The sequence below is a fragment of the Pristis pectinata genome, chromosome 9 (assembly GCF_009764475.1).
Source record: "Pristis pectinata isolate sPriPec2 chromosome 9, sPriPec2.1.pri, whole genome shotgun sequence".
Lineage (NCBI taxonomy): Eukaryota > Metazoa > Chordata > Chondrichthyes > Rhinopristiformes > Pristidae > Pristis > Pristis pectinata.
In genome coordinates, this window is record NC_067413.1 from 98078976 (window position 1) to 98103716 (window position 24741).

Genomic DNA, 24741 nt, shown 5'->3' on the forward strand with positions numbered 1-24741 from the left:
CGCTTTGCTATCTTCTTATGGCCTTCTCCTGCTTTGTGGACATCATTTATTTTAATTTTCCAGAGCGCTATGCAGCTGCTTAGAGGAGCCCATGGCTGCTGATTGTTGGGACAAGGTTTGAGGAGTCAGGGTATTTATAATGCTTTGAAATTTGCATCACCTGGCCTTTCCTAACGATGACCGTGAACAAGCCATAGCCCTAACAAGCTAATGAAGGTCTGAGACCTTGGTAAAAGTTATCTGAGAGCTCAAATCTCTTGGGGTGCCCAAACTTCTGCATGGTGCTCCTTTCCTTTTTTCACTCTAAAATTGTACAAAACAAAAATAATACACTACTCTTGCTTAAAATGTTGAAAAGAATGTTTCATCTTTAACTTTATGACTTTTGGAGATCAGTTCATCTTCTACTCACTTAACTATTCACAGTAACAGAGATTTTGACTGGGGTGCCTAAACTTTTGCATACCACTGTAAGGGGGATGTCAGGGGTAAGGTTTTTTTTAAACACAGAGTGGTGGGTGCATGAAACGCACTGCCTGCAGAAGTTGTGGGGGGCAGATACATTAGGGACTCTTAGATAGACACATGAATGATAGAAAAATGGAGGGCTATGTGGGAGGGGTTAGGTAGATATTAGAGCAGGATAAAATGTCAGCACAACATTGTGGGCTGAAGGGCCTGTACTGTGCTGTAATGTTCTATGATTGAAGTCCCCAGCGATGATGACTAGGGCATATGGGTTTGCCGTCGCAAGTATAGTTCATTCAGTGTCACCTTGACGTTGGCTTGAGGTGGTATGTAGAGTGCCGATAAGATGGTAGAGGTGAATTCTCTCAGTAGGTAAAAGGGATGGCATTGTAAGAATAGGAATTCCAGATCAGGGGAGCTGAACTGAGCTAATACTGACACATCAGCACACCATGAAGCATTGATAATAAAGCAGATGCTGCCGCCTTTCCCATTGCCTGAGGATATAGTACGGTCCATGCAAAAAGATGGAGAAACCCTCAGGTTGTTTCGCAGGGTCGAGTGAGTTATGGATGAGCCATAGTTCAGTGAAACAAAAAACACAGCAGTTCCTGAGCTCCTTTTGAAACAGCAGCCTTGCTTGTTTTCAAGTGATTAGCTAGAAGCATGCGGGGGGGGGTGCTGAAACCCCCATCATTTCAGCGACACCTGAAGCCCCCATGACTGCCATGCTTCTGTGGTTTGTTTGTACTCACAGCTCTACCAGTAGCAGCTATTCTAATAGAAATCAGTATTCCAAGTTCCTTTGATTCAGCGATGACTGACAGGAGACTTTCAGCACTGGAACTAATGACTTTCTCAGCACTGGATCTGATATATAATAAAGAAAAATGATAGGAGGCTGTTTAAAGAGGAACTACATGCAAAATGTCACCACTCTCCAACACCATTTTTTGTAGGATCATCAGAGTCCACACTCAAATACGTAGAACAAGTTAGCTACTTATCCATTACAAGCCCACAGACTCCAATAGCTACTTCAACTATACCCTCTCTAACCCTGCTACCTTTAAGAGTTGACATGATAGTGCAACAATCAGTGCTGCCACCTCCAGGGACCTGGATTCGATCTGACCTCAGGAGGCACTGGTATGCAGTTTGCGTATTCCCTACAAGTGGGTTTCCATCAGGTGTTCTAGTTTCTACTGTCTTTCAAGATATGCTGGTAGGTTAATTGGCTACTCTAAATTATCCTAGGTGAAGACAAGTGGCAAAAAAGAATTGAAAAGCAATTGTTGGGCATGTGAAGAGAAAAGGCTGCAAGGATACAGGAAAATAAGGTGAAATGGGCCTAATGGGATTGCTCAGATGAGAGCAAGCACAGACAAGCTTTTATTTCATAATAAGTAATATGGTATAAGAGTTTTAGAGATGCAAGATTCTCTGCCTCTGTTGTATCTTTTCCAATGATAAGACTTTTCACACCAGTACATCCAAGGTACCTTCCCGTTTCCCAACGACAGCTTCTTCTTGACCATTATTGACAGGATTCCCAACCATCTCCACTCAGCCCTCACCTCCTAGCCAGAGCAAGGATAGGGTTCCCCTTGCCCTCATCTTCCACTTTCAAAAGATCAAGCTCTGCAATTTCCACCACCGTCAGTGAGACTTCCTCACTGACTTCCTCGCATTCAGAAGGAAGTGTTCTCTTCATCAACTCCTGGGCTCACTCTTCCACCTCCACCAACTATTCTCCTTCTTGCAGCACTCTTCCATGTAACTGCAACTGAATCCCTTTTATCAAAACTTTAAGGGCAAGAACACTCCTTCCACATTCACAGAAATTCACTTTGTCCAATCTGCATTTGGTGCTCACCACATGATCTGCTCTACAATCAGAGATATCAAATGTACACTGGGTGAATGCTCCGCAGAACACCTCTGTTCAGTCAGCAAGGATTACTCCAAGCTTCCAATCAAATGTCTCCACCTCATTCCACTTTGGCCTCTCTCTTTGGCATCCGACTTCCTCCTCACAAAACCCACCATAAACTCCAGGAACAGCACCTCAGCTTGCATCTGGGGACTTTGCAGCCCTTGGGACTCAATTCTGAATTCAACAGTTTCATATAACCAGCCTTTCCAGTTTCAGTCCTGATGCAAGATCATCCACTTTATTTAGTCTTTCCACTCTCCACAGATGCTACCTGATCTGCTGAGTGCAGCTGCATTGCTAACAGCTAAACTCAAAAACATAATGGGAAACAAAGCCAACTTTACAAAAGCAACAGGTATTGCTTTTCGATACTTTTTTGCCACATAAGCAACAGGAGACAAGAAAAAGGGTTAAGAACACCCATCTCAGAACAGAAGACTGGACAGTGTTTCCAGTTTGAGAAAGCCACACACAGTTAATGATCTGTGAAGTTCTCTGAGAATGCTTAGAGAATTGATAGCTTAACTGGAAGGATGTTTTCCAGTACAAAGAAAAGTAGAGCACCAGAACAGGCTCTTCGATCCACGATTGATCACAGAATTGTGAATCGGAATCTCTTGAGAGGCCATCTGTTGTTAATTAAACTGAAACTAAACTTCATGAAATAAGGAAACAGTTGCAAAGTCTCATTATTCTCAGTGGGAGTTCCTAGCATTTACTGGGCTCAAAGTCTCATAAGCCTAACACAGTCTTGAAACCAGCAAGATAGTGACCATTTGGTTGTTGTGAGTTAAGAAACACTGAAAATTTCCCATGGTATCGAAGGCCTCAACAGCAGACAGAAGGGTTTGTTGTCACTACAGTAATAAGAGATAGCAGAGGCTTAAGTTAAAACAGTAGAATACCTAGATGGGAAGACTTAGCCATAATACTCCAGAAAACTATTTAAGAGCAATCAATTTCACACTCCTCTGTGCTGACAGGCTCAATTGGCATTTAAGGAGCCGCAGCATTCTGAAAGATTGATGTAAAAACAAACATCAGCAACCCATGAACAATTATTGCAGGGAGGGGGTGGGGGTGGGCAACTTCAGAACTCAGAGAAGACTAGGACCCATCAAAATAAACCAGTCTAGTTCATCTTGTATCAGTATCTGAGTCCAAGTAAGAGGTTTTAGGATTTAACATATTGAGTAGCAAGCTAGGACAGCAAGTTAAGCACAAGGTCATTGTAAGTTATAAAGGGTAACTGAATTCCTGTCTACTTTAAGTGATCTGAATGTTAAAAAGATTGAGTTGCATTAAACTTTAGTTCAAGTACTTTCTTTGTCTAGCACATCCGTTGAACTCCCCGTTAGAAGCAGAGGGGCAACACTGGGTATTTCCAGTATTCTCTTTTTTGTTTCAGATTTCAAGCAACTGCCTCCCAAAGTTCCATTTATTCTCTGTCCTATCTATGCCGCTCATAATTTTATGTACTTCTATCACCCTCTGACATTCCAGAGAAATCAATCCAAGTTTGTCCAACCTCTCCTTATAGCTAAGGATCGCTAATCCAGGCAACATCCTGATAAACCTCTTCTGCACCCTCCAGAGCCTCCACATCCTTATTGTAATGCAGCACAAAGAACTGCACACAGTACTCCAAATGTGCCTTACCCAGAGTTTTATATATCTGCAACATGACTTCCTGACTCTTATACTCAACGTCCCAACTAATGAAGGCAAGCATGCTGTGTGCCTTCTTTACCACCCTATCTAATTGTGTTGCCACTTTCAGGGAGCTATGGACTTGCACCACACAACACATGGGGCCTCCACAACAGATCTTATTTGGCCCCATGCAAGTTTTGATTACACCTTTACAACTTGTGCATTTATTAAAAATGATTCTTTTCGATTAATTAGTCATTAATCATTACTTATTCTTCCCCCATCTACCTTTAGATTACCTTGGTACTTCAGCTTTATTCCCTACAGTAAAATAAATCTTAAAATAGTGAAACGCCCCCTTTTTTACTCAACTCTGTATACTTGGTTCTACAGGACTGGAATCCTTCCTTTCCTCTCTGTGTCAACAACCACCAGTTGGAAAGCCTCAAAGTATTTAATTACTTATATACTTAATTTTTCATTTCAATTCAAAACACTGGTTAGCCGGCACTTGAAGTATTGTCTGCAGTTCAGGAAAGGTGTTATTGCATTGAAGAGAGCAGATGTGGTTCACCTGGAGTGGAGGACTTCAGTTATAGGGAGAGATTGGATAGGCCAGGCTTGTTTACCCTGAAGCAAAAGAGGCCACGATGTAACTGGATAGAAATATATAAGATTATGAGAGGCAAAGATAGGGTAGGTAGTCAGAATCTTTTTCCCATGGTATCAAAAAAGGGCATAGATTTAAAGTGAGAGGAATCAATTTTAAAGGGGATCTTAGGAGTAAGGATTGATTTTTTTCTTTTTGTTTATATACACACGGTGAGTGGTTGATATCTGGAACGTGCTGCCAGAGTAGGTGGTGGAATCAGATACAATCACTACGTTAAGAGATATTTAGACAGGTGTTAAAATATGCAAGGCATAGAAGGATATCGTCCTAATGCAAACAAATGGGATTATGGCAGATGGGCAAAAGCATCAGTATGGACCTGATGGGCCAAAGGACCTGTTTCTGTGTTGTACAACTAGGACTCTAATTTTCTGAGCCAGATGAGATAAATTTCTAACTCACTTAAGTTTGTGATGTTCAGTTGAGCATTTTTACTCTGGATTGTATCATGTTCTTTTCCATACATATTCTAAACCCTGATTTGATGATCATTCTTCCCCAATGCTTTTCAACTGAAATACAATCCTCATCTCACTCCTTGATCCATTCATGGATTCAGTATGCCACCTTCCTTAAAAGACCAGAAACATACTGATTAAGGTTTCCCAAAACACTGCATGAACTTTTCCCCAATCCTCTCCCATGGCCTTTTACTCCGTTGCCATCACAAACTATGTGCAATTCCAAATCACAGTAGTGCTACTGCTGTTCCTGCATCTTTCTGCTTGGGCCTTCTGCCTCTCACTATTTGTATAGTACAATAATCCATCTGTTGTTCAAAATTTACTCAGGCTTCTCAACTACATCATCCTTCTTAGGGCTGCAAAATTTTTTTTTTAATTTGATCAATACTGCTAACTCCTTTATTCTTTCACTCTTTCTTCAATATCAGACAGCCAAGAATATTAAACTCCCATTCTTTGAGACAGGTCTTTGTCACTGCCTTTATATCATTATCCAATGTAACAATTTATGCCTGCATCTTACCATTATTTCATTGTACCTCAGAGACCATGACTGAAAAAGAACATGAGATCGCAGAAAACTTACCCAAGTCAAGGAGTCTGTCACCAGGGCGGTTCCATTTCCAACCTTCCAGCTGCTGATGCTCAGTGTATTGGAGTCTTCGGTCATGGAATACAACTCGAACTATACTCTAGAGTAGAAATTACAAGTTAGATTTCTTTTTGAAACAATAAATCTTATTTGTTTCAAACCTCACTGCATCTTTAGGTGGAGCAAATTCTATACATCCTTCACTGATCATTGAAATTTACTATGTTTATGTCTCAACGTGTTTTTTTTAAATCCTGCTGCTTAAGACCATTAAAAATTGAACCTGGGACAATTCTTCATCTCAGTCACAATACGAGGACCAGTAGTGGTGGTACAATAGAGGAAAGTAGATACAAGCAGCCAGGATTTCTGCTTCAAATTTTCTATTAACCACAACTAACCTTGATGTATGTGGCACAGCAGTCCCCTGTTTATATGTCAGCAGATCTGGAAATCTTGCACATACACAGTCAAACACAAAGGACCCCACACTACTATTAACTCACACTGGGTTTCAAACCATTCCTCCACCAGACTCTCCATAACTAAATGTAATGACTTACAAGTCAATTGGTCAGATTTCCTGACGACCAGCAAACTACCCCAGCTCAGCACTACATACGCTTCCAAGCACCCATTTCTTCCAGTCCCATCCCTCCCGACCCTTCACCCCACCCCAAGATACATTCTTCCAATGGCAGATCACTAAGACCCAACATCACATAAGGTCCTGATTTTAAACAGCCAGCCTTGCCCCCCGACTGGCCTTCACAAGCAGTGATGCCCTGCCCTCAGACATTCCCCTTCCAAGTCCTGCAAGCAAACAGACCTCCCAGACAACCAATAGTCTGATCAGATTAAACATTTTGGTGTTACTTGAATTAAAGTAATCAAATTCCATATTGCAGGACCTCAGCTACTGACAAAGAAGGGCTGGAACTAACAATGCATCTCCTGTGGTTGAGGGGGATAAAAAGCCCAGGTTCTTGTCTATGACCCCAAGCCAGACACTGGCCTCCAGCAGTCAGTGTCATTCAGCACATCCATGCCGACCATTAAGTATCCATCTATACTAATCCCATTTACCACATCCAGTCCATCTTCACAGTGCATTGCTTCAGGAAGGCTAATAGTATCGTCAAGGATGCCTGCCACCCTAGCCATTCCCTTTTCTCTCTTCTACCTTCTGAGAAAAGATAACATGAGTTTGAAAACATAAGACACTGCAGATGCTGGAATCTGGAGCAACAACCCATCTGCTGGAGGAACTCAGCTGGTCAAGCAGCATCTGTGGGAGGAAAGGAATTATCGACAGTCCTGATGCAGGGTTTCAATACGAAAAGCCAAAAATTCCTTTTCTCCCACAGATACTGTTCGACCCGCTGAATTCCTCCAGCAGATTATTTGTTGCTCCTGGAGTTTGAATGCCCATGTGACCATACTTAAGAACAGCTTCTTCCCCACTGCTATGAAACTTCTGAACCAATCACCCTTTTTTACAAGCCCTTCTCAGTGGTGCTGCCACGTTCTCACTCTTTATTCTACTGCCATTATTAACTTATTGTCACTTCAGCATTTCTTTTTGAACTACTTCAGATTGCATTACAATCTATGCATCATTCTGTTGTTTTGCACTCACTGTATTTATTGTTGCACTTATTATTACCATGTAGACTGTTTACTCTGTAAGTTTCATGCAAACAAGAAATTTCATTGCACCCTGTTGTATATTACAATAAACTAATCAGAACCTGAATTGGATGGCCCATTGCCTTCTACACCTTGACAATTCAAGTGCTCATACAGATACTACAATGTTGTGGTACTAGGCCTTTCAGATGCAAAACTCAAACATTTCCCAACATGGGTACTGGGAGAGTACTGAATGATTCAAGTTAAATTCAAAGCACCCTAATCCAAATGCCAAGGATAGAGAGAGATCAGGAACCCAGCTGCCCAGAATAAAAGATTCCGGATATTTGTAACTGCAGTAAAACACATCAAGACTGATGCAAAGCAGAAACCAAAAAGTTGGAGAAACTACCAAAAGCAGCTTTTACCCTGCATTTAAAGTCTTTTAACTTATATTTTTTTGTTAAGGAAAGCATTTAAGATGCAGGAATACTTTCCCAATAATCTATATGTACTGATTTGACAAAAATGTACTGTACTAGCAAGCTTTGGGTGTATAAACAATTTGCACAGGAGGCTACAAGCATTCATTCATATGCTAAATTCAAAGCTGATCATGGAAAAAGTTTATTGCTTAGTATATGGGCTATTAAAATATTGCAGTGGATACCAAGGATCTTCAGGGCAAAATGAGAATGGATATTTTAAGATTAAGGCTGGAAAATCACTACAAAATGGAATTAGGATTATTATCCGGAGATTGGAAGATGTGTGGATGCAGGTACAAATACATTCTAAAGAATGTCAGGAAAATGCAAATAAGAGTAGGTCAATGAGAAGTTTCCATTGGGTTTGCTGTGGCAGTACTTAAAAACATTTCATTTTAAGAGAACTGCATTTGATAATCGGCCCACCCCCCACACAAGAACCCAGGACGCAACTTAAGCAAAACTTTCAGGCTCCCTGGCATATGGCCTGAAACTGGGATGCATAACACTGTGTTCAAATATGATTGGTTGGATAAGATGCAAGTAACATGTGGAATGCAGAGTCAATTTTAAAGAGTTACTTGAAAAACCAGCACAAAGGGTTAACATGACTCAGGAGAGTAAGGCAGGTCCCTTAGAAGAACTAAACAAAGTAATCAAAAAATTGCAAAGTTGGAATTCTGAAATAAAACAAAGTACTGTACTTAGTAGCTCAGCCATCATTTGTGGAGAGAGAAACAAAGTTAACATTTCAGGGATTTTTAAAAAAAATAAAACAGCTTTTCTTCAAGTTTGAACTGTTTTTGTTTTTATTCCATAGATAATCTATCTTAATTGTTTCTGTATTACTTCATTTGGAGTGATTGTGGGGATTTTCAAATGAAAGGGGATAATTGAGGGTTAAAAAGAACTTTTGATACCTAGTGCTAATTATCCATGGAATAGAAACAATTAAAAAGGACCACTGGAGGAAAATGTCTAAACAACTGGAATGCTTTAAACTCAAACTTTGAATGTTGCAGCATCTGACTCCATATGCATGTTTCAAATATACTGTAACATTTGAAGCAGCTTCTCATGAAGATGTGCAGTATTTGCATTGGCCAGTGTGACATTAGTCACCTGTGAGATTGTTCACAAGATCTGGTTGCATGATGATTAAAAATAAGTCAGGTGCATGTTCACCAAAACAAGGTTTCCAAGCAGTTTGTCCCTGCAGCTAAGTTATTGGTAGCAGTTGTGTCCCAACTCAGTCCCTGAAAGCCAATGCAGTTCTTGGATATGCTAATTTCAAGCCTTCAGTTGAATTACCTGTTCTTTGACTGGAATATCAATAAGCACAAAGCCAAAGTTACAAGCCCCATAAACACAGGCAGCACAGTGGCACAGCTGATAGAGCCACTGCCTCACAGTGCCAGCAACCAGGTTCAATCCTGACCTTGTGTGCTCTGTGTGGAGTTTGCATGTTCTCCTTGTGACCACTTAGGTTTCCTCCTGGTGTTCCAGTTTCCTCCCACATCCCAAAGACATGTGGGTTGGAGGTTTAATTAGACATTGTAAATTGCCCCTAGTGTGTAGGCAGGCATTAGAATCTGGGGAGAGATGATGAAAATGTAGAGAGAATGAAAACAGAGGATTAATGCAGGATTAGTGTAAATGAGTGGTTGATGGTAGGTGCAGACTTGAAGGGCCGAAAGTCCTGTTTCCATGCTATGACTCCATTCCATCTTTTATGTGATAATAACTGAGAACCCTAAATATCATCAAGCTATTTATTTGTTCTGGGGGGAATTCAACGGACTATTCAATGACTCGTGGGGCTGGAAATTAACATGATCAGAAAGGATAACCACTCTGTTACAAATGTAGCAACTGAACAGCCTTCTCTGTAATTTGAAAGATAAATTCAAAGATAAACTAAGCCCGTGACTGGCCCAAAAAACTTTCCATACAAACTGTAGGACCAGAAGGGTACACACACAGTATCCCCAAGACAGATGACAGTAATATCATCCAGGGCTGGAGTGGTATCAACTGGAAGGCAGGTGGAGGTCACTGCCACTGAGGAAGGAAGCATATAAGAAGATGTTGGGTATAATCAATTCTATTTTACTTACCATTCCCATCATGACATAAGTAACCCATGTTTTATTTATTGATAAATAAAGATTGAAGTGTTTAGATTTAACTCTTTCATCTTCATAATTCTCAGGCGCAAACTGAAGATTACAAAGAAAGATCTTGAACTTTTTATTGGCACTTTAGTGGACATTAACAGTTCATCCTAAAGGTTTCTTATCTATTGAGTGGATTCACATTATACACTGACAAGAAATCACACAGGCAAATTGTTACAATTTAGACCTGTTCTATTTACACTGAAGACACGTATCAATTAATGAAATGACCCACCTTTACCATTTTCCCGCTTATTTCTGGCAAATCTCCTATTTTTCGATTATCCAACATTCGGACTTCATAAGATTGACCTGTTGAAGATCAGATTCATTTGTTATAAATGACACTACTAGTGGTTTAAAAGCAATTATAAAGTGACATACTTCCTCCAGGGATATGGTTCAGTGGGAAGTTACTGAAGTGCAATGGCCACTACAATCTATTCAAATCTTATGAGACATAACACTTCTTAGTTGAAAACAATTAAACGGTTTGAATTAACTAAAATTTAAACACTACAAGGTCTTAATGCTTTCAAACAGCAGTTACAGTACACCTGGTCAATAAACTTCTGTGATAACATACATAATTGCAATAATACATTAAGCTTAAAATTTTGGCCCATTTAGCACAAAATTTCTGACAAGACATCCAAAATAGTTGTAACTCATTTTCCTGGCAGTAGCACAGCTTTGGTCAACATGGATTTAGTGTAGGTTTGTATATTGAAGCATTATTGATTGAGCATCTGCAAAGTTCTCAATTTAAGAAACATTCTATTAGATTGCAAGCATGCTCATCAGTCACTATTTAAAAGTGGTGAAGGGAAACTAATGAGTATTAGCAAGTTAACTTAATACCTATTCTTCTAAAATTACTAGATTAAAAATCAAATAACAATAGGCCCCAGCTTTTCAAGCCTGCTCTACTATTCAATAAGAGAATGGCTGATCTAATCTTTGCTTCAGTTCCTCTTTCCTGTCTGCCCCTCCATTGCCCTGAAGTCCAAAAATCTTCCTCGAAAATATTCTATGACAGTCTCACCACAGCTCACTGAGGTAGAGAATTCTAAATACTCATGACCTTCCAGGAAGGAATCCCTCCTCAATTAAGATCCAGATGAGTGGATCTTGAGTTTCCTCTGGGTGCTCCAGTTTCCTTGAAAGCTGTGCAGTTAGGTACGTTAATTGGCCACTGTAGGTGAGTGGTAAAATCAGGGCGGAGTTAATGAGAATGTGAGGAGAATAAAATGGGATGAGTGGAGGATTAGTGTAAATAGGTGTTGATGCACTTGGTGGTCCAAAGTGTCCATTCCCATCAGTGGAGAAGTATTTAGATGGAGGACCATCCCTGCAGCGGGCACGGATTCAGATTTTTGGACCATTGGGATCTCTTCTGGGCCAGGGTGACCTATACAAGAGTGATGGGTTACACCTAAACTGGAGGGGGACCAATATCATTGCAGGCAGATTTGCTAATGCTACTAGGGAGGGATTAAACTAGATTGCTGAGGGGTAGGGTTCCAAATAGAAGGGAGGCAATTGAGAGGCAGGATAGTGATAAGAGAAGACAGCAATAGCAAACAGGCAGGACAGGAAGGAGCATGGCAAAGAGTGAGGAAAGTCGGTTGGATTAAATTGCACTTACTTCAATGTATGAGGTCTGACAGGTAGGGCAGATGAACTTAGGGCATGGATAGGTTCATGGAATGGGATCTAAGAGCCATTACAGAAACATGGCTCAGGGAAGGGCAGAAGTAGCAGCTTAATGTTTTGGGATACATATACTTTAGGTGAAATAAGAGGTGGAGGGAAGAGGAAAGAGGGAGTTGCTTTTTTGATTAAGGGGAACATCACGGCAGTAGTTAGAGATGATACTACTGAAGGATCATCTAGTGAGGCTTTATGGGTGGAACAGAGAAATAAGGAGGGGATGATCACTTTGTTGGGATTGTACTATAGGCCCCCAAACAGGCCTGAGGTCATGGTAGGGGGAGTACTTTGGGACCAGTGACCATAGTTGCATTAGTTTTAAAATAGTTATGGAAAGGGACAGAACTGGTGCGCAGGTTAAAGTCCTGAACTGAGGCAAGGTGAATTTTGATGGTATTGGACAGGAGCTTGCAAAGGTTGATTGGGCTAGGTTGTTTGCAGGCAAAGGGACTTCTGGCAATGGGAGGTTTTTTAAAAAGTGAGAGAGCAAGAGTTCAAGGACTATATGTTCCTGTTAAGGTAAAAGGTAAAGCTGCTGGGAGTTGGGAACCCTGAATGTCAAGGTATATTGTAACTCTGGTCAACAAAAATGAATCTTGGGTCAGATACAGGCAGCTAGGATTAAGTGAATCACTGGAAGTATATAGAGGATGCCGGAGTATACGCAATAAGGAAATTAGGAGCGAAAAGAGGGGAAAGGAGAATCCTAAGAGATTTTTAAATATATTAAGGGAAAGAGAGTGACTTGGGAGAGAATAGAGCCCCTGAAAGACCAAGGTGGAAATCTGTGTGTGGAGCCACTGGAGATGGGCAGAGTTCTCAATGATTATTTCTCCTGTTTTTACCATGGAGCAGGACCTCAAAGTAGTAATCTCTGGATTACTCCTAATGCCATGTGCTAGTATGGGTAGAAATAAAAAGATAGCTCAGATGAATATGTGGCTGAGGAGCTGGTGCAGGGGGCAGGGATTCAAGTTCTTGGATCATTGGGATCTCTTCTGGGGTAGGGGTAACCTGTACAAGAGTCAGGTTGCACTTGAACTGGAGGGGTCCAATATCCTGGCCAGGAGATTTGCTAGTGCTACTCAGGAGGGTTTAAACTCGAGTGGCAGGGAGGTGGGGCCCTGAGCAGCAGAATGGCTGATGAGAAATCAGGGGATAATACGTTAACCAATGAGAGCAAACTTAGTCATCAGGATAGACAGGAGCTCAGTAAAGGGAGAAGACCATTGGCTTAAACTGCATTTATTTCAATGCAAGAGGCTTGATAGGCACGGCAGATGAACTCAGGGCGTGGATTAGTTCTGGGAACTGAGCTATCATTGCCATAACAGAAACATGGCTGAGGGAAGGGCAGGACTGGCAGCTCAATGTTCCAGGATACAGATGCTACAGGCGTGACAGAGGTGCAGTAAGAGATGAGGGAGAAGTTGCCTTCTTGATGAATGAGAACATAACAGTCATTAGAGAATATAATCTTGGAGAATCATCCAGCGAGGCCATATGGGTAAAATTTAGAAAGAAGGGGATGGTCACTCAGATGAGATTGTATTACAGGCCCCCCAAAAGTCAGCAGGAATCGGAGAAGCAGACATGCAGTGATATTGCAGCTAGCTGTAAACATAATAGAGTAGTATTAGTGGGAGATTTTAACTTCCCTGATATTGACTGGGCCAACCATTGTGTAAAAGACTTGGACAGAGTGAAATTTGTGAAATGTGTCCAAGAGAGCTTCCTTTATCAATATATAGACGGAACTACTAGAGAGGGTGCAACACCAGACCTCCTCCTGGAAAATGAGGTAGGGCAAGTGCAGAAATATCTGTCAGCGAGCACTTTAGGTCGAGAGACCATAATTCTATTAGTTTCAAAATAGTTATGGAGAAGGATATGACTGGTTCACAATGGGGCAGTGCAAGTTTCGTAGCCATTAGCCAGGACCTTGCAGTGGTTCATTGGGCAAGATTGTTTGCAGGGAAAGGAGAATCTGCCAAGTTGATGTTTAAAAGTGTGATGTCCCAAGTTCAGGGCCTGCATGTTCTTGTCAGGGTGAAGGGCGAGGCTGGCAGGTTTTGAGAAACCTGGCTGACAAGATATTGAGACTCTGGTTCAGAAAAAGGAGGCATAGACTGTGCATAAACAATTGGGAACTAGTGAATCTCATGATGACTGCAAGAAGTGGAGGAGTGTACTTGAGAGAAGTTAGGAGGGCTAAAAGAGGATATGAGAAGGATCTGGAAGGCAAGGTGAAGCAATATCCCAAGAGATTCTATAGGTATATTTAAAAGGGTAGCTAGTGAGAGAATAGGTCCCCTTAAAGATCAGCATGGCCATCTGTGTGTGGAACCAAAGGAAATGAGTGAGATTTTCAATGAATATTTCTCTTCAGTTTTTACTGTGGAGAAAATGATGGAAGCTAAGGAAATGGGGGAAATGAGTGGTGTTTCCTTGGACCACATACAAATTAGCAAGGAGGAGGTATTGGAGGCTTTAAGGCACATTAAAGTGAATAAGTGAGGTTGAGGATTGCTTCTCAGTCCGGACAGCTGCATCCAGTGGTGTGTCACAGGGTCCCGGTGCTGGGACCTTTGTTGTTAGTAATTCATATAAATGACTTGGATGTGAATATACACGGCATGGTTGATAAGTTTGCAGATGATACTAAAATAGGTGGCATTGTAGATAGTGTAGAAAGCTATGAAAAATTAGAGGGACCCTGATCAGCTAGTATGTGGGCTGAAGTTTGGCAAATGTGAGGTATTGTACTTTGGGAGATCAAACCAGGGTAGGACTGAGACAGTGAATGTAAAGGCCCTGGGGAGTGTTATGCAACAGAGAGACCTAGGAGTGCAAGTGCAAAGTTCAATGAAAGCAGCGTATCAGGTAGATAGGGTGGTGAAGAAGGCATTTGGCACACTGGCTTTCATTGGTTGGGGCATTGAGTATAGGAGCTGGGAAGTTATGTTGCAGTTATACAAGATGGTAGTGAGGCTGCACTTTGAGTACTGTATACAGTTTTGGTTGCCCTGTTATAGGAAAGATGTTATTAAACTAGAAAGTGCAGAAAAAATTTACCAGATGTTGCCTGGACATTGTAGAGATTAGAGAAGCTGGGCCTTTACTTCTTTAAGCATAGGAGACTGAGGGGTGATCTCATAAAGGGGCATAGATAGGGTGAACAGTCTTTCTTTTTCCCAGGGTTGGGGAATTGAAAACTAGAGGACATAGATTTAGGGTTAGAGGTGAAAGGTTTAATAAGAAGCTGAGGGGCAACTGTTTTAAAAAAAATACAGCAAGTGGTAGATATATGGAACCAGCTGCCAGTGGAAGTGGTTGCAGCAGGTACATTAGATACATTAGTATGTGAACAGGTATATGGATGGCAAAAGTTTAGAAGGATACGGGCCAAATGCTGGAAAATGGGATTGGCTTGAATATACATCTTGGTGAGCATGGACACAGATGGGCTGAAAGGCCTTTTTCCATGCTGTATGACCCTACACCTTGCTGTGATTACACAACTTCTTGGGGAGACTGCAGATGGAGTACAAGTGCAGCTCTGGTTTTTCTACCAAAGATACATCTGGGAAAGAGGGAGTGAAACAAAAGGTTCCTCAGATTAATTCATGGGTTGGCAAGTTTGATGTACATGGGCAGACTAAGGAAACAGGACCTCTGTTTTTGAGTTTAGAGGAGAGAGAGGTTCAGTGTCTGACCACAATCAAAACAGAAATTGATACATCTTTGGATCTGTACTGCTGCCACAAAACAACAAATTTCACATCATATGTCAGTGATAATAAATCTGATTCTGGATATTAACACAATTAAGAGATAAGGAACTTTTGCAGGAAAGTGATGTTGAGGTAGAAGGTCCATCATAACCTTAGTGAGTTGCAGAGCAAGCCTGAAAAGGCAAATGGCATATGCCTGCTTCTTTTTCTTATGTTCTTAAGTTATAAATGGGGCATACATTATGGGCAGTTTGCAGTTCATAATCTGAATATGTTTCACAAAGTCATTTGTATCTGTTACAATGCAAGTTAATGAGGACTCCTGATACGTGTCTTTGAGATTCTGTTGTGGCAACTTCATTACATTAGCTTTCTAAATGTATTTAACCCTCCACTAGCTTTGCCAGGCTAATCTGAATAGCATGATGACATTGACAAGTAATGCATAAATAACATTTTGGGGGGGGGGGGGGGTTGATTAAAAGAAAACATTTTATTATTACACAATTATAATGCAATTGGAAAGTAGGTGGTATGGGGTTCCAGAGAAAAATATTTTGAAGTGAGCAGCAACAAACTGTTGGGAATCTCGGATGCAGCTGATGAAATTTTCCAACCTTAGAGGGGAGGAACTTCAGTACAAAATGAGTAAGAAAAACTGAACACCAAGAAAGATGAAATTAATATATTGCATCTTCTCTTGAACTAAATACAAGTATTGAAATTTGACCAATGGTTTTAAATTGCACATATTATGTATAATAGAATGAGAACTGCATCTTAAACAACTGCAGTTTAAGTTTGTCACAATTGATTAAATGACAGATGTGGTTGTAACTTGCATTTGTTTTTAGCATAACTTCAAGACTTATACCAATGTCTGTCCCATACACAACTTTTACACCGATACCCATCCTTGCACACATGTCCAAGGTCCAGAAAGGAACCAAATGGCACCAATGAAAGATCTTCAACCCAAAACATTAACTGTTTCTCTATGGAATTTGTTTCACTCCCTGCCAACCCCCCCCCCCCCACCAAAAAATTTCTAGGGTTTTTTTCTGACTCTCAGATCAAACCTGCCAGATTCTTTAAAGTTAGCATCCAGGAAGACTGTTTGAAAAACAAGTTTCCAACACCACTTTTGGTGAATACATTTACAATTAAATTGGCATACAAGTTCAGCAATTCAATGACTCAAATTTCACTGACATCAATACAAACTCAGTTGCAGATGGAGAAAATTGCAGTATTATTTCTGGGAAACACAGCAAAAATATCTAAATGTGCTTCTTTATTTCAAGCATGTTGTAGGCTGCTGTGCTAGTCTTGCAGCCAATATGCCTTTCACTTCTTTATTCACAAATATTCATCGTTAGTTATTATCCAGGGCCCAATTTTATGTCCAGCACAGGTATAGAAGTCACAATACCTTCTTCCAATGGTGCTAAAACTATATTACCAGGTGGTACAAAGGCAGTAATGAACTTGGATTCTGGAGCCTGAACATTTTATACAACTCATTTCAACAAGGGAGTCTTGCAAAGTCTCAAACTTCATTGGTTAACAGGAGGGAAAGAACAACAGGCATTTAATCTATAAATCAACACTTCCTAATATGTTATCCTACCTGTCCTTCTGCCTGCACCAGCTGGCTTGTCCTCCTGCTCTGCATTTTGCAACTCCCACATCCTTTTGTCTAGGTTCTCACCTTCTAACTGCTCCCTTTCACTCACTAACCAGATAACCTTGTTTACAGTTTATTGCCATTGTCACCCTGGTTTGCCCTATCAGAGAGATCACCCTTCCCCAGTTTTACAAGCTTCTTTTGTCTTTTCAGTTCTATGGAAGGGTCTCAGTCCTGAAAGCTTAACAGTTTCCCTCCCACAGATGCAGTCTGACCTGCTGAGTATTTCAGTTTTTGTTTTACATTTCCCTACAAACTACCCAACCACCTGTCCAGCCAACGCAGGAGTCTGCTATTCCGGATTGGCCTCATTAGTCACCTCAGAATCCAAATACCAGAATTCTCAATCCTGAAAAACAGCATTGTTACTCATCAAGGAATGCAGGATTATGATGCAGAACCAAATTTAATTTTAACAAGCAAATGTAATGCACTGGATTCTTGTAAATTAATCATGTTCCAACTTCCTAATAATTGAAAGTTACAGCATAGGTAAAGAAATGTGTTTCAATTTGACAGCTGTGAAGTACAGAAATTAGAACCATCTTTACTCCCTTATGTACATTTTAAAGAAGAAAGTGTTAATCCTGATCTCTAAAAACACTCTTCAATTTGAGCTGTTTTTAAAAACATCCCTCTTCACATAGAAACTCACATGAGATTCTAAGTCAGACCTGTTTAAACACAAAATAATCCAATATTTAGAATTCTATTTAGCTAGTTTTACTTAAAATTAGTTTCTGTCTGCAAGGTATATGAAGTACAAATTCCTCATACTTTAAGACTTCAATTATTTTCTGTGTGAATCCTTAATGTTCCTAGACTACATTCTTCATCACATCATGCATTAACACATTTTAATTATCTTAATGCCTGGCACGATGTAGCACATGATACATTTTGACATTTGCAAGATTGATCCCTATGTAAATAGCTAAATAAATCAAAAATACCAGATGTAATACTGTCCAACAATGCCTTGCTTTCAGATTGATAGAAAAGCCACCAGAAAAAAGAATCCATCTTACACAAATAATGTCCTAATGCAGCAAAACTCCAATAATCCACCATCCTATTGTTCAAAAATCCCAGTTGTCTTGGCATCTCAATCACCTGGTTGTTTCCCTTGTTCCCTTTAAGCACACCCAGGCCCTGATCCCACACTCTTTTTGAACTCACTCAAGTCCCAATTCTTGTGCTCCCTTTAAACTCACCTAGCTCAGAGAAATCTACTATACTACCATGTAGAGTCCAAAAAAAATTGGAGTAATATCCAATAGCCCAGAAAAATCACATTGTGGCACACTGAAGGCAAAAGTGAACTTCATCATCATCTGCCTTTTACTGTGATGTAGCTCCTGAGGAATGGGAAGCTGTCCATGTTTCCCCCTAGAGTCTTACTGGAGATGTTTATTGTCAGAGACCTAACACAGACAAAGGCATCAATGTAGGCAGGTACAACAGGTGCAATGGACACAGCAGGCCAAAGGGCTTGCTTCTGTGCTAAACAACTCCATGACTGGTGTGACCTTGATTCTGGAGTAACCTTGAATCTGGAGTAGTGGTTCTGCAACTTAAAAGCTTCCCATTAGTACTGTAGACTAGTTCCATGGCAGTAGGAAGTTGATTGAAGACTTGGTGCAGAATTGCCATGAGAAACATTAAGAGTGCTGGAGTGATGACACTGCTCTACACAAGTCTGCACCAAGGATGGCAGTAAACAGATGGACCCATCGATTGGAATCACAGCCATCTTGGCATAATGTAGCAAACATACAAGGGAACCAATTTTCCAAAGGGCAGTTAAATTTGAGAAGGGTACTCCACAATCCTCTCCATGACAGATGAGGGCTTTCAAAATCAAAAAGGCCACACAAGTGCCTGTTACTGTATCCGACATTTCTCTTTGCATTTTGCTGCAGTGAAGATCATGACTATCATGCCTCTCAGTGGTAGAATTCACTTGTAATTTAGGCAACAAGTCTTCAGCAACTAGAAGGTGACAGCTGGAGACCATCTTTGTAACAGCCTTTCCTATAGCAAGACAACAGGGAGTTACATCAGTCTCCTTTCCCAAAGATAGTCACAATTATGGCATCTGAGGTGCCTTTGCACATCCTCCTGCTCCTCCTAGATTTAGGAGATGAGGTTGTGAATGAGCATGCAAAGTCCCTCCCCACCAAGTTTTGGAACTACAACAGCAAATCCATCAGCTTGGGCCTGGTTCATTCCACAATTGACAAATTACCTTCAACTTCCATGAAGGACAACAAAAAATGAATTAGATAGCTAATGTAGAATGGAATCAAAGGCACTCATGCCAAGACCGAATCATGGTTAAGCATTTCTCTGAAGTGCCCCTTCCACCTAACTCTCTATCCTTGAATAAACTGTTTGGCTCTTAGTGGGGCAAGCCTTTGGGTGCTTGGGCTGTAAGTGGTCTCGGCAACACTGAGGAACCCATGCATGCCATGGGTATGAGTAAGTTATTTGGGTCTCCTGTGTTCTTTCTAATCACCTTCTGTTCTTTAGACACTGGTTTTCCATTGGACTCAAGCCTTCAGGTGCCTGAAGCAGTTTCTCCTCCCATGAAGTGTGATGGAGTTTCTAAACCAAGAACATCTTGTTTGCTTAGCTGCTGGATCTCTTGGTCATTCTCAACAAAATCAGTTCTAGTGCTTTCTGGCTGAGATGATAAAAATGTCTTCACGTGGTGGACCTTAGCACAGTCCAGGCACAGAGAGGACTCTGCAACACCTTTAGGTTGTTGCGAAGCATTGTCTGAGAAGAGCTTTTGAGTGGTCCTTAAGACATTCATGGATTTGCTTTTAAGAACAGCATTTCTGTTGGAACCATTGAGGCCAGGCTGATGGAGGTAACAAGGCAGCAGATTCAGTGGTAGTCAGTCCAATAATCACCAGTACCCATCATTGCACAGGTGACGCAGACATGCTTGGAGATCTCTCAAATCAACAACCTAATGTCCATGAGTTTCTTGTTCCATGTTCCAAGCATTTTGTCAGGAGAACTCTGATCCAAGGATATTGTCAACTTGCACCGTCACATGGGATCAGCTATACTCCTGCTAGCGGAAAACAACAATGATGACTTAAATTAAGTAGGGACACCTCAAAACTTTGGTTCAGTGGCAAACTACTTAATAGTAGTACATGCCTTAAAATGACCTGATGTGATCCAAACTTTCAATACACACTGACCCAGCCAAGAGCATCTCCAAATGAGCAAACTAAATAAAACAGCTGCTATCATTAAAGCAGAAATGCCGGCAATATTCAACATCTGCAGAGGTGATAAATGTTTCCAGTTACTGACTTTTCTGGCCATTGAAAAATAATTGTGTAGATGACAGGAATGTAGAAATGATAGAGAGGATCATGACGTGACCGTGAAAGAAACAAAACAGCTAAAAAGACAAGCGGCATCATTACAAGCAACAGCTGAAATTATTGAATTCTTTAAGCCCCAAGAATATAAAGCCACAAGAGGTATCGTTCCTTGAACTTCTGTTGAGCTTATGAACACTTGGCGCTTCTAGCCTTCTCTTCCGTAAGATCAGTCAGAGATACAGTATGCAAACTGGCCCTTCGACCCACTGAGTCCATGCTGACCGTCAACCACCCATTTATACTAATCCAAGCGATTTCATTTTTTAATTCTCCCCATACTTCAACACACCTGATGTGACAGCAACCTCAACTCTGCATAGCTGCACGTTCCCTTTCAATCCCTTGCTTATTAGGAAGCTAAGTAACCCTGCCTTAAAAATATTCCTCAAAGGGTGATGGAAGCAGAGTTGCAAAGACTCAAAACTCAGAAAACCTGGCATTGATCCTATGATACCTGCTCCACTCCTTGTTTTGCACTTCAATACTGTGGCCCCTCCCTGGACAACATACAACATTCCTACATCCCACCATCTGGCATGAAAAAAGTTGTAGTAGAACTCCAATAGTCCACTATTCAGAAACCCCCGATGGTTTGACATCAGGCTTATAGACGTTAGTTCATTTTTCAATTATGTATCTTGGTCTTCCAGGCTCAAGGCAGAGTTCAACAATTTTGGATCACAATCACTGGTTTAAACAAAAATTCTTATCACCACACCAGCCACCTCCCTCAATTGTCCCTCCTGTCCCTCTAAATGATTCAAGTGATTTTTCAACTGATCTAGACCTTTTTTTGTTCCATTACAATCCTTTTTCTACTTTGCTACATTTTCTTTTTTTAAAAATCACACCTTTCTACTCAACATGCATCATTCTTTCCTCCACTTCCTAGTAGTTTAAAACCCAGCACATCTTCCAGGTCTGATGAAAAAGTCATCTTTAAATTTTTTAAGACTTCAACACTTTCAGATTTCCAGTGAATATAGTATTTTGCTTGGCTTCTAGTTTATACTTTATTCAACTAGAGTTTCTTCATTGAAAAAACTATCAAACAACACAAAGAGAAGTCAAGCAGGAAAAGATATCTGGAGAAATTATTCTATACTCCAGCACCAATGAAAATAGGTAACAGCTTCTTGCATTATGATCCAAGCAGAAGGTACAGTCAAGCAGGTAACATTTACTTTCTTCCATCCTAATATTTTACAATGCTGATAGCCCATTGATAGATGTAGAACAAGGGGAAAAAGCATGCTTTTTAGCAGAATCCTTATGGTAGCATTAACCAAATACTGACACTAAATATTCCTTGAAACATGAGCAAAGTTGAGACACCAAGTTTAACAGATTCTCTAAATCAGATGAAGTTTTCAATGTAGTCATCTTAAGATGAAGGATCTTCATATCAAATTCCCAGGAAATAACAATACTACATTATTTGTATCCCAAAGAACCAAACCTCACATTGGGGAATAACACAATATTGAGATTGTCACACAGGAGAAGGCAGAATGCTTTCAGGTTTTAATTTGTACAATAAATTTAGTATTCCTCTTAAATCCTATGGCTCTCCAGGTTCACAACACAAGAAAACACTAGAAGTAGGCCACTTGGCTGCTCCAACTTGCCCCACCATTTAATATGATCATGGCCCATTTGCCCCAGGTAACACTTCTCTTCCATGCCAGTTCCATATTGTCCTCAACTCCCCAATCTTTCAAGAACTTATCTACCTCTTGTTTAAATATCTCCAGCAATCCAGCCTCCACAACTATTTGGGGTGTAGAATTCCAGAGATTCACCACCTCGAGGAAATTCCTATACACCTCAGTTGTAAATGACTGCCCACTCATTCAATACTCTTCCACTAGTGGAAATATCTCAACATCTACTTTGTCACACCCTCTCAGGAGTTTGCATGTCACCCATCAACCAAATTCACCCAGTAGTGGTGTGATAAATCACATTAAAAACCTCCTCAAAATAAGTAGCTATACCTTGGTTCAAGTAGGTGAGTGTTTCATCGTGTAGCTTAACAGCAGGCGATGTGGCTGCGTAGAGCACGTACTGGAATGGTGGATGTTTACTTTCATCCTCCTGAGGAAGGTTAGAATCTTCTTGTTTGAAAATGGGCAGAGCCAAAACATCACTGCAAAATAAGAATCTCAATCAATTCCATTCACTTCAAGGGAAAACTAAAAGATACCACTCAACAAAATAATTAAAATTAAAAAAGACATCAGCATTTTGAAACAAAAAACACAATTGGATGCCACAAATGAATTTTCCTCCATTACAGCCCCATGCCTTCCAGACTCTAAAGCTGTGAAAGGATTTATCCTCATATCATATTGGTTCTTCTGCCACTCATCTTCATTCTGTCCCTTTTTGAGACCTCCACCAATGGGAACAGTTTGTTCCTATCTAGTCTGCTTGTAAACTTCATGATTTTAAATACATCAGTTCTTGAATACATCCTCTCAATGCTGTGCTCCCATCTTCATCTTTTCCTGTCTAGCCACATAACTGAAGTCCCTTATCCCTGGGATCACTTCAGTAAATCACTGAGGTTCTTTCTATAGCCTCCACATCTTTCCTAAAGTGTGGAGTTCAGAAGTGAAAACAATACACCAAATATGACCAATGTTTTACGACGGTTCAACAGGACATCCTTGCTCTTAAGACTATTACCTGCACTTTCACTACCTGTCCTACCTCTTGCAATAAACTATATACAAACTCCAGATTTCTATTTCCTTTTAGAATTGTGCCCTTATGTTTATATTACCCCTTATTACAGAGAAGTACAATAGTCGACATGGATATGGTGAGCCAATTTCTGCACTGCATGGTTATGACTCATTCTTCCTTTACATTTTTCAACATCTTCACCTTCCACCTATTCCACAATATGACATTAATTTACTCCTGACCTCCTATTCACTACACCTCCAAGGTCTCATCTGTAAATGTGGAAACTGTGCCCTCCACAAGCAAGTCATAATATACATTAAGAAAAGCAGTGGTTCTTGTACCAAACCACAACGAACTCCAATGTACACTTCCTTATAGTCCAAAAATAATACATTTTCACACTGAAAAGCAAAAATACTGCCAATCTGATGTAAAAATACAGAAGATGTTGGAAATACTCAGCAGATTGTTATTTCTTTGGAATATGTTCAAAGATCATCAGCCTGAAGCATCAACTGTTTGTCTTTACTGACCTCATATTCCCACAATTTTCTGTTTTAATAACCTGCTTCACGTTTTATATTTCTAAAGCTTTACTGATACTTTTACCCCATTGGCAAAAAAAAATCAAAGGCCACTCAAATATTAACCACTAAGCTACAATACCTCAGTTTATGTATAGAAAATGATATTGCATCACTACAATAAACACAATCTTCAAGTAATCTTAGTACCACACATGGAAAAAGTTATTCTGCTATTATGCAATCATGTAATGTCATCCAAAAGCCAAATTGTTCCCTTAAAATTTAAGCACAACCTGCTCACAAACAGCATGAACATGAGGAATTTTATGTTTTGCCTATCTCATTGAAGACTTGTACTTCAACTAAGTGTAGGAAGGAGCAAAAAGGCAAAACTAAACATTTAGTCCGAGTGATGGAAAGGGAAACTGGCATGTTAAAGTGCCTGTATTTTATACAACTAAGGCTGGTTTCAGAAAACCAAAAAAATTAGATAATGGCAAAACTGCCATAAAACAGAAACTTGATTCATTCCTTTAGATCATCCAGGTATCATAATCAGCTTTAACCTTTGCAATCTCTCCCTGCATTTTTACATATTCTATTGGGCTGAACCAAACTGTACTAATAATCAGTTTGTTAAAGTTATCATTATTCAACCATTAAACTTGGGCCTCCACTGCCTAAACAGCTTCTATTACATTATCTTTTGAACTTAGTTTTAACCTTCCTGCACCCCAGGTAAGGCAGTCCCTCAGGAACAAGGATGCTGTCATCCAGGTTTTGCTTGTTACAAAGTAGTTGGTGAAGTCAACATGGGACCCATAATCTCTCCAACAGACAGGGCAGGAGATGCAAGCAAGTGAGTAGTTTGAGAGTTTTGTGTTCATCCAATGAAT

The 24741-nt window shown here is 40.4% G+C and overlaps 1 protein-coding gene across 2 annotated transcripts in view; it reads right to left on the reverse strand.

Moving 5' to 3' along the window:
* Positions 1 to 24741, reverse strand: part of LOC127574184 (upstream-binding protein 1-like) — a 78630-nt gene that overhangs the window by 51219 nt on the left and 2670 nt on the right. For both annotated transcript variants that reach the window (XM_052022972.1, XM_052022971.1), the window contains exons 2-4: positions 22622 to 22773; positions 10319 to 10395; positions 5781 to 5886 (exon numbers count right to left, since the gene is read on the reverse strand). In XM_052022972.1, coding sequence (XP_051878932.1) covers positions 5781 to 5886; positions 10319 to 10395; positions 22622 to 22773 — 335 coding nt within the window. The remainder of the gene's footprint in view (positions 1 to 5780; positions 5887 to 10318; positions 10396 to 22621; positions 22774 to 24741) is intronic.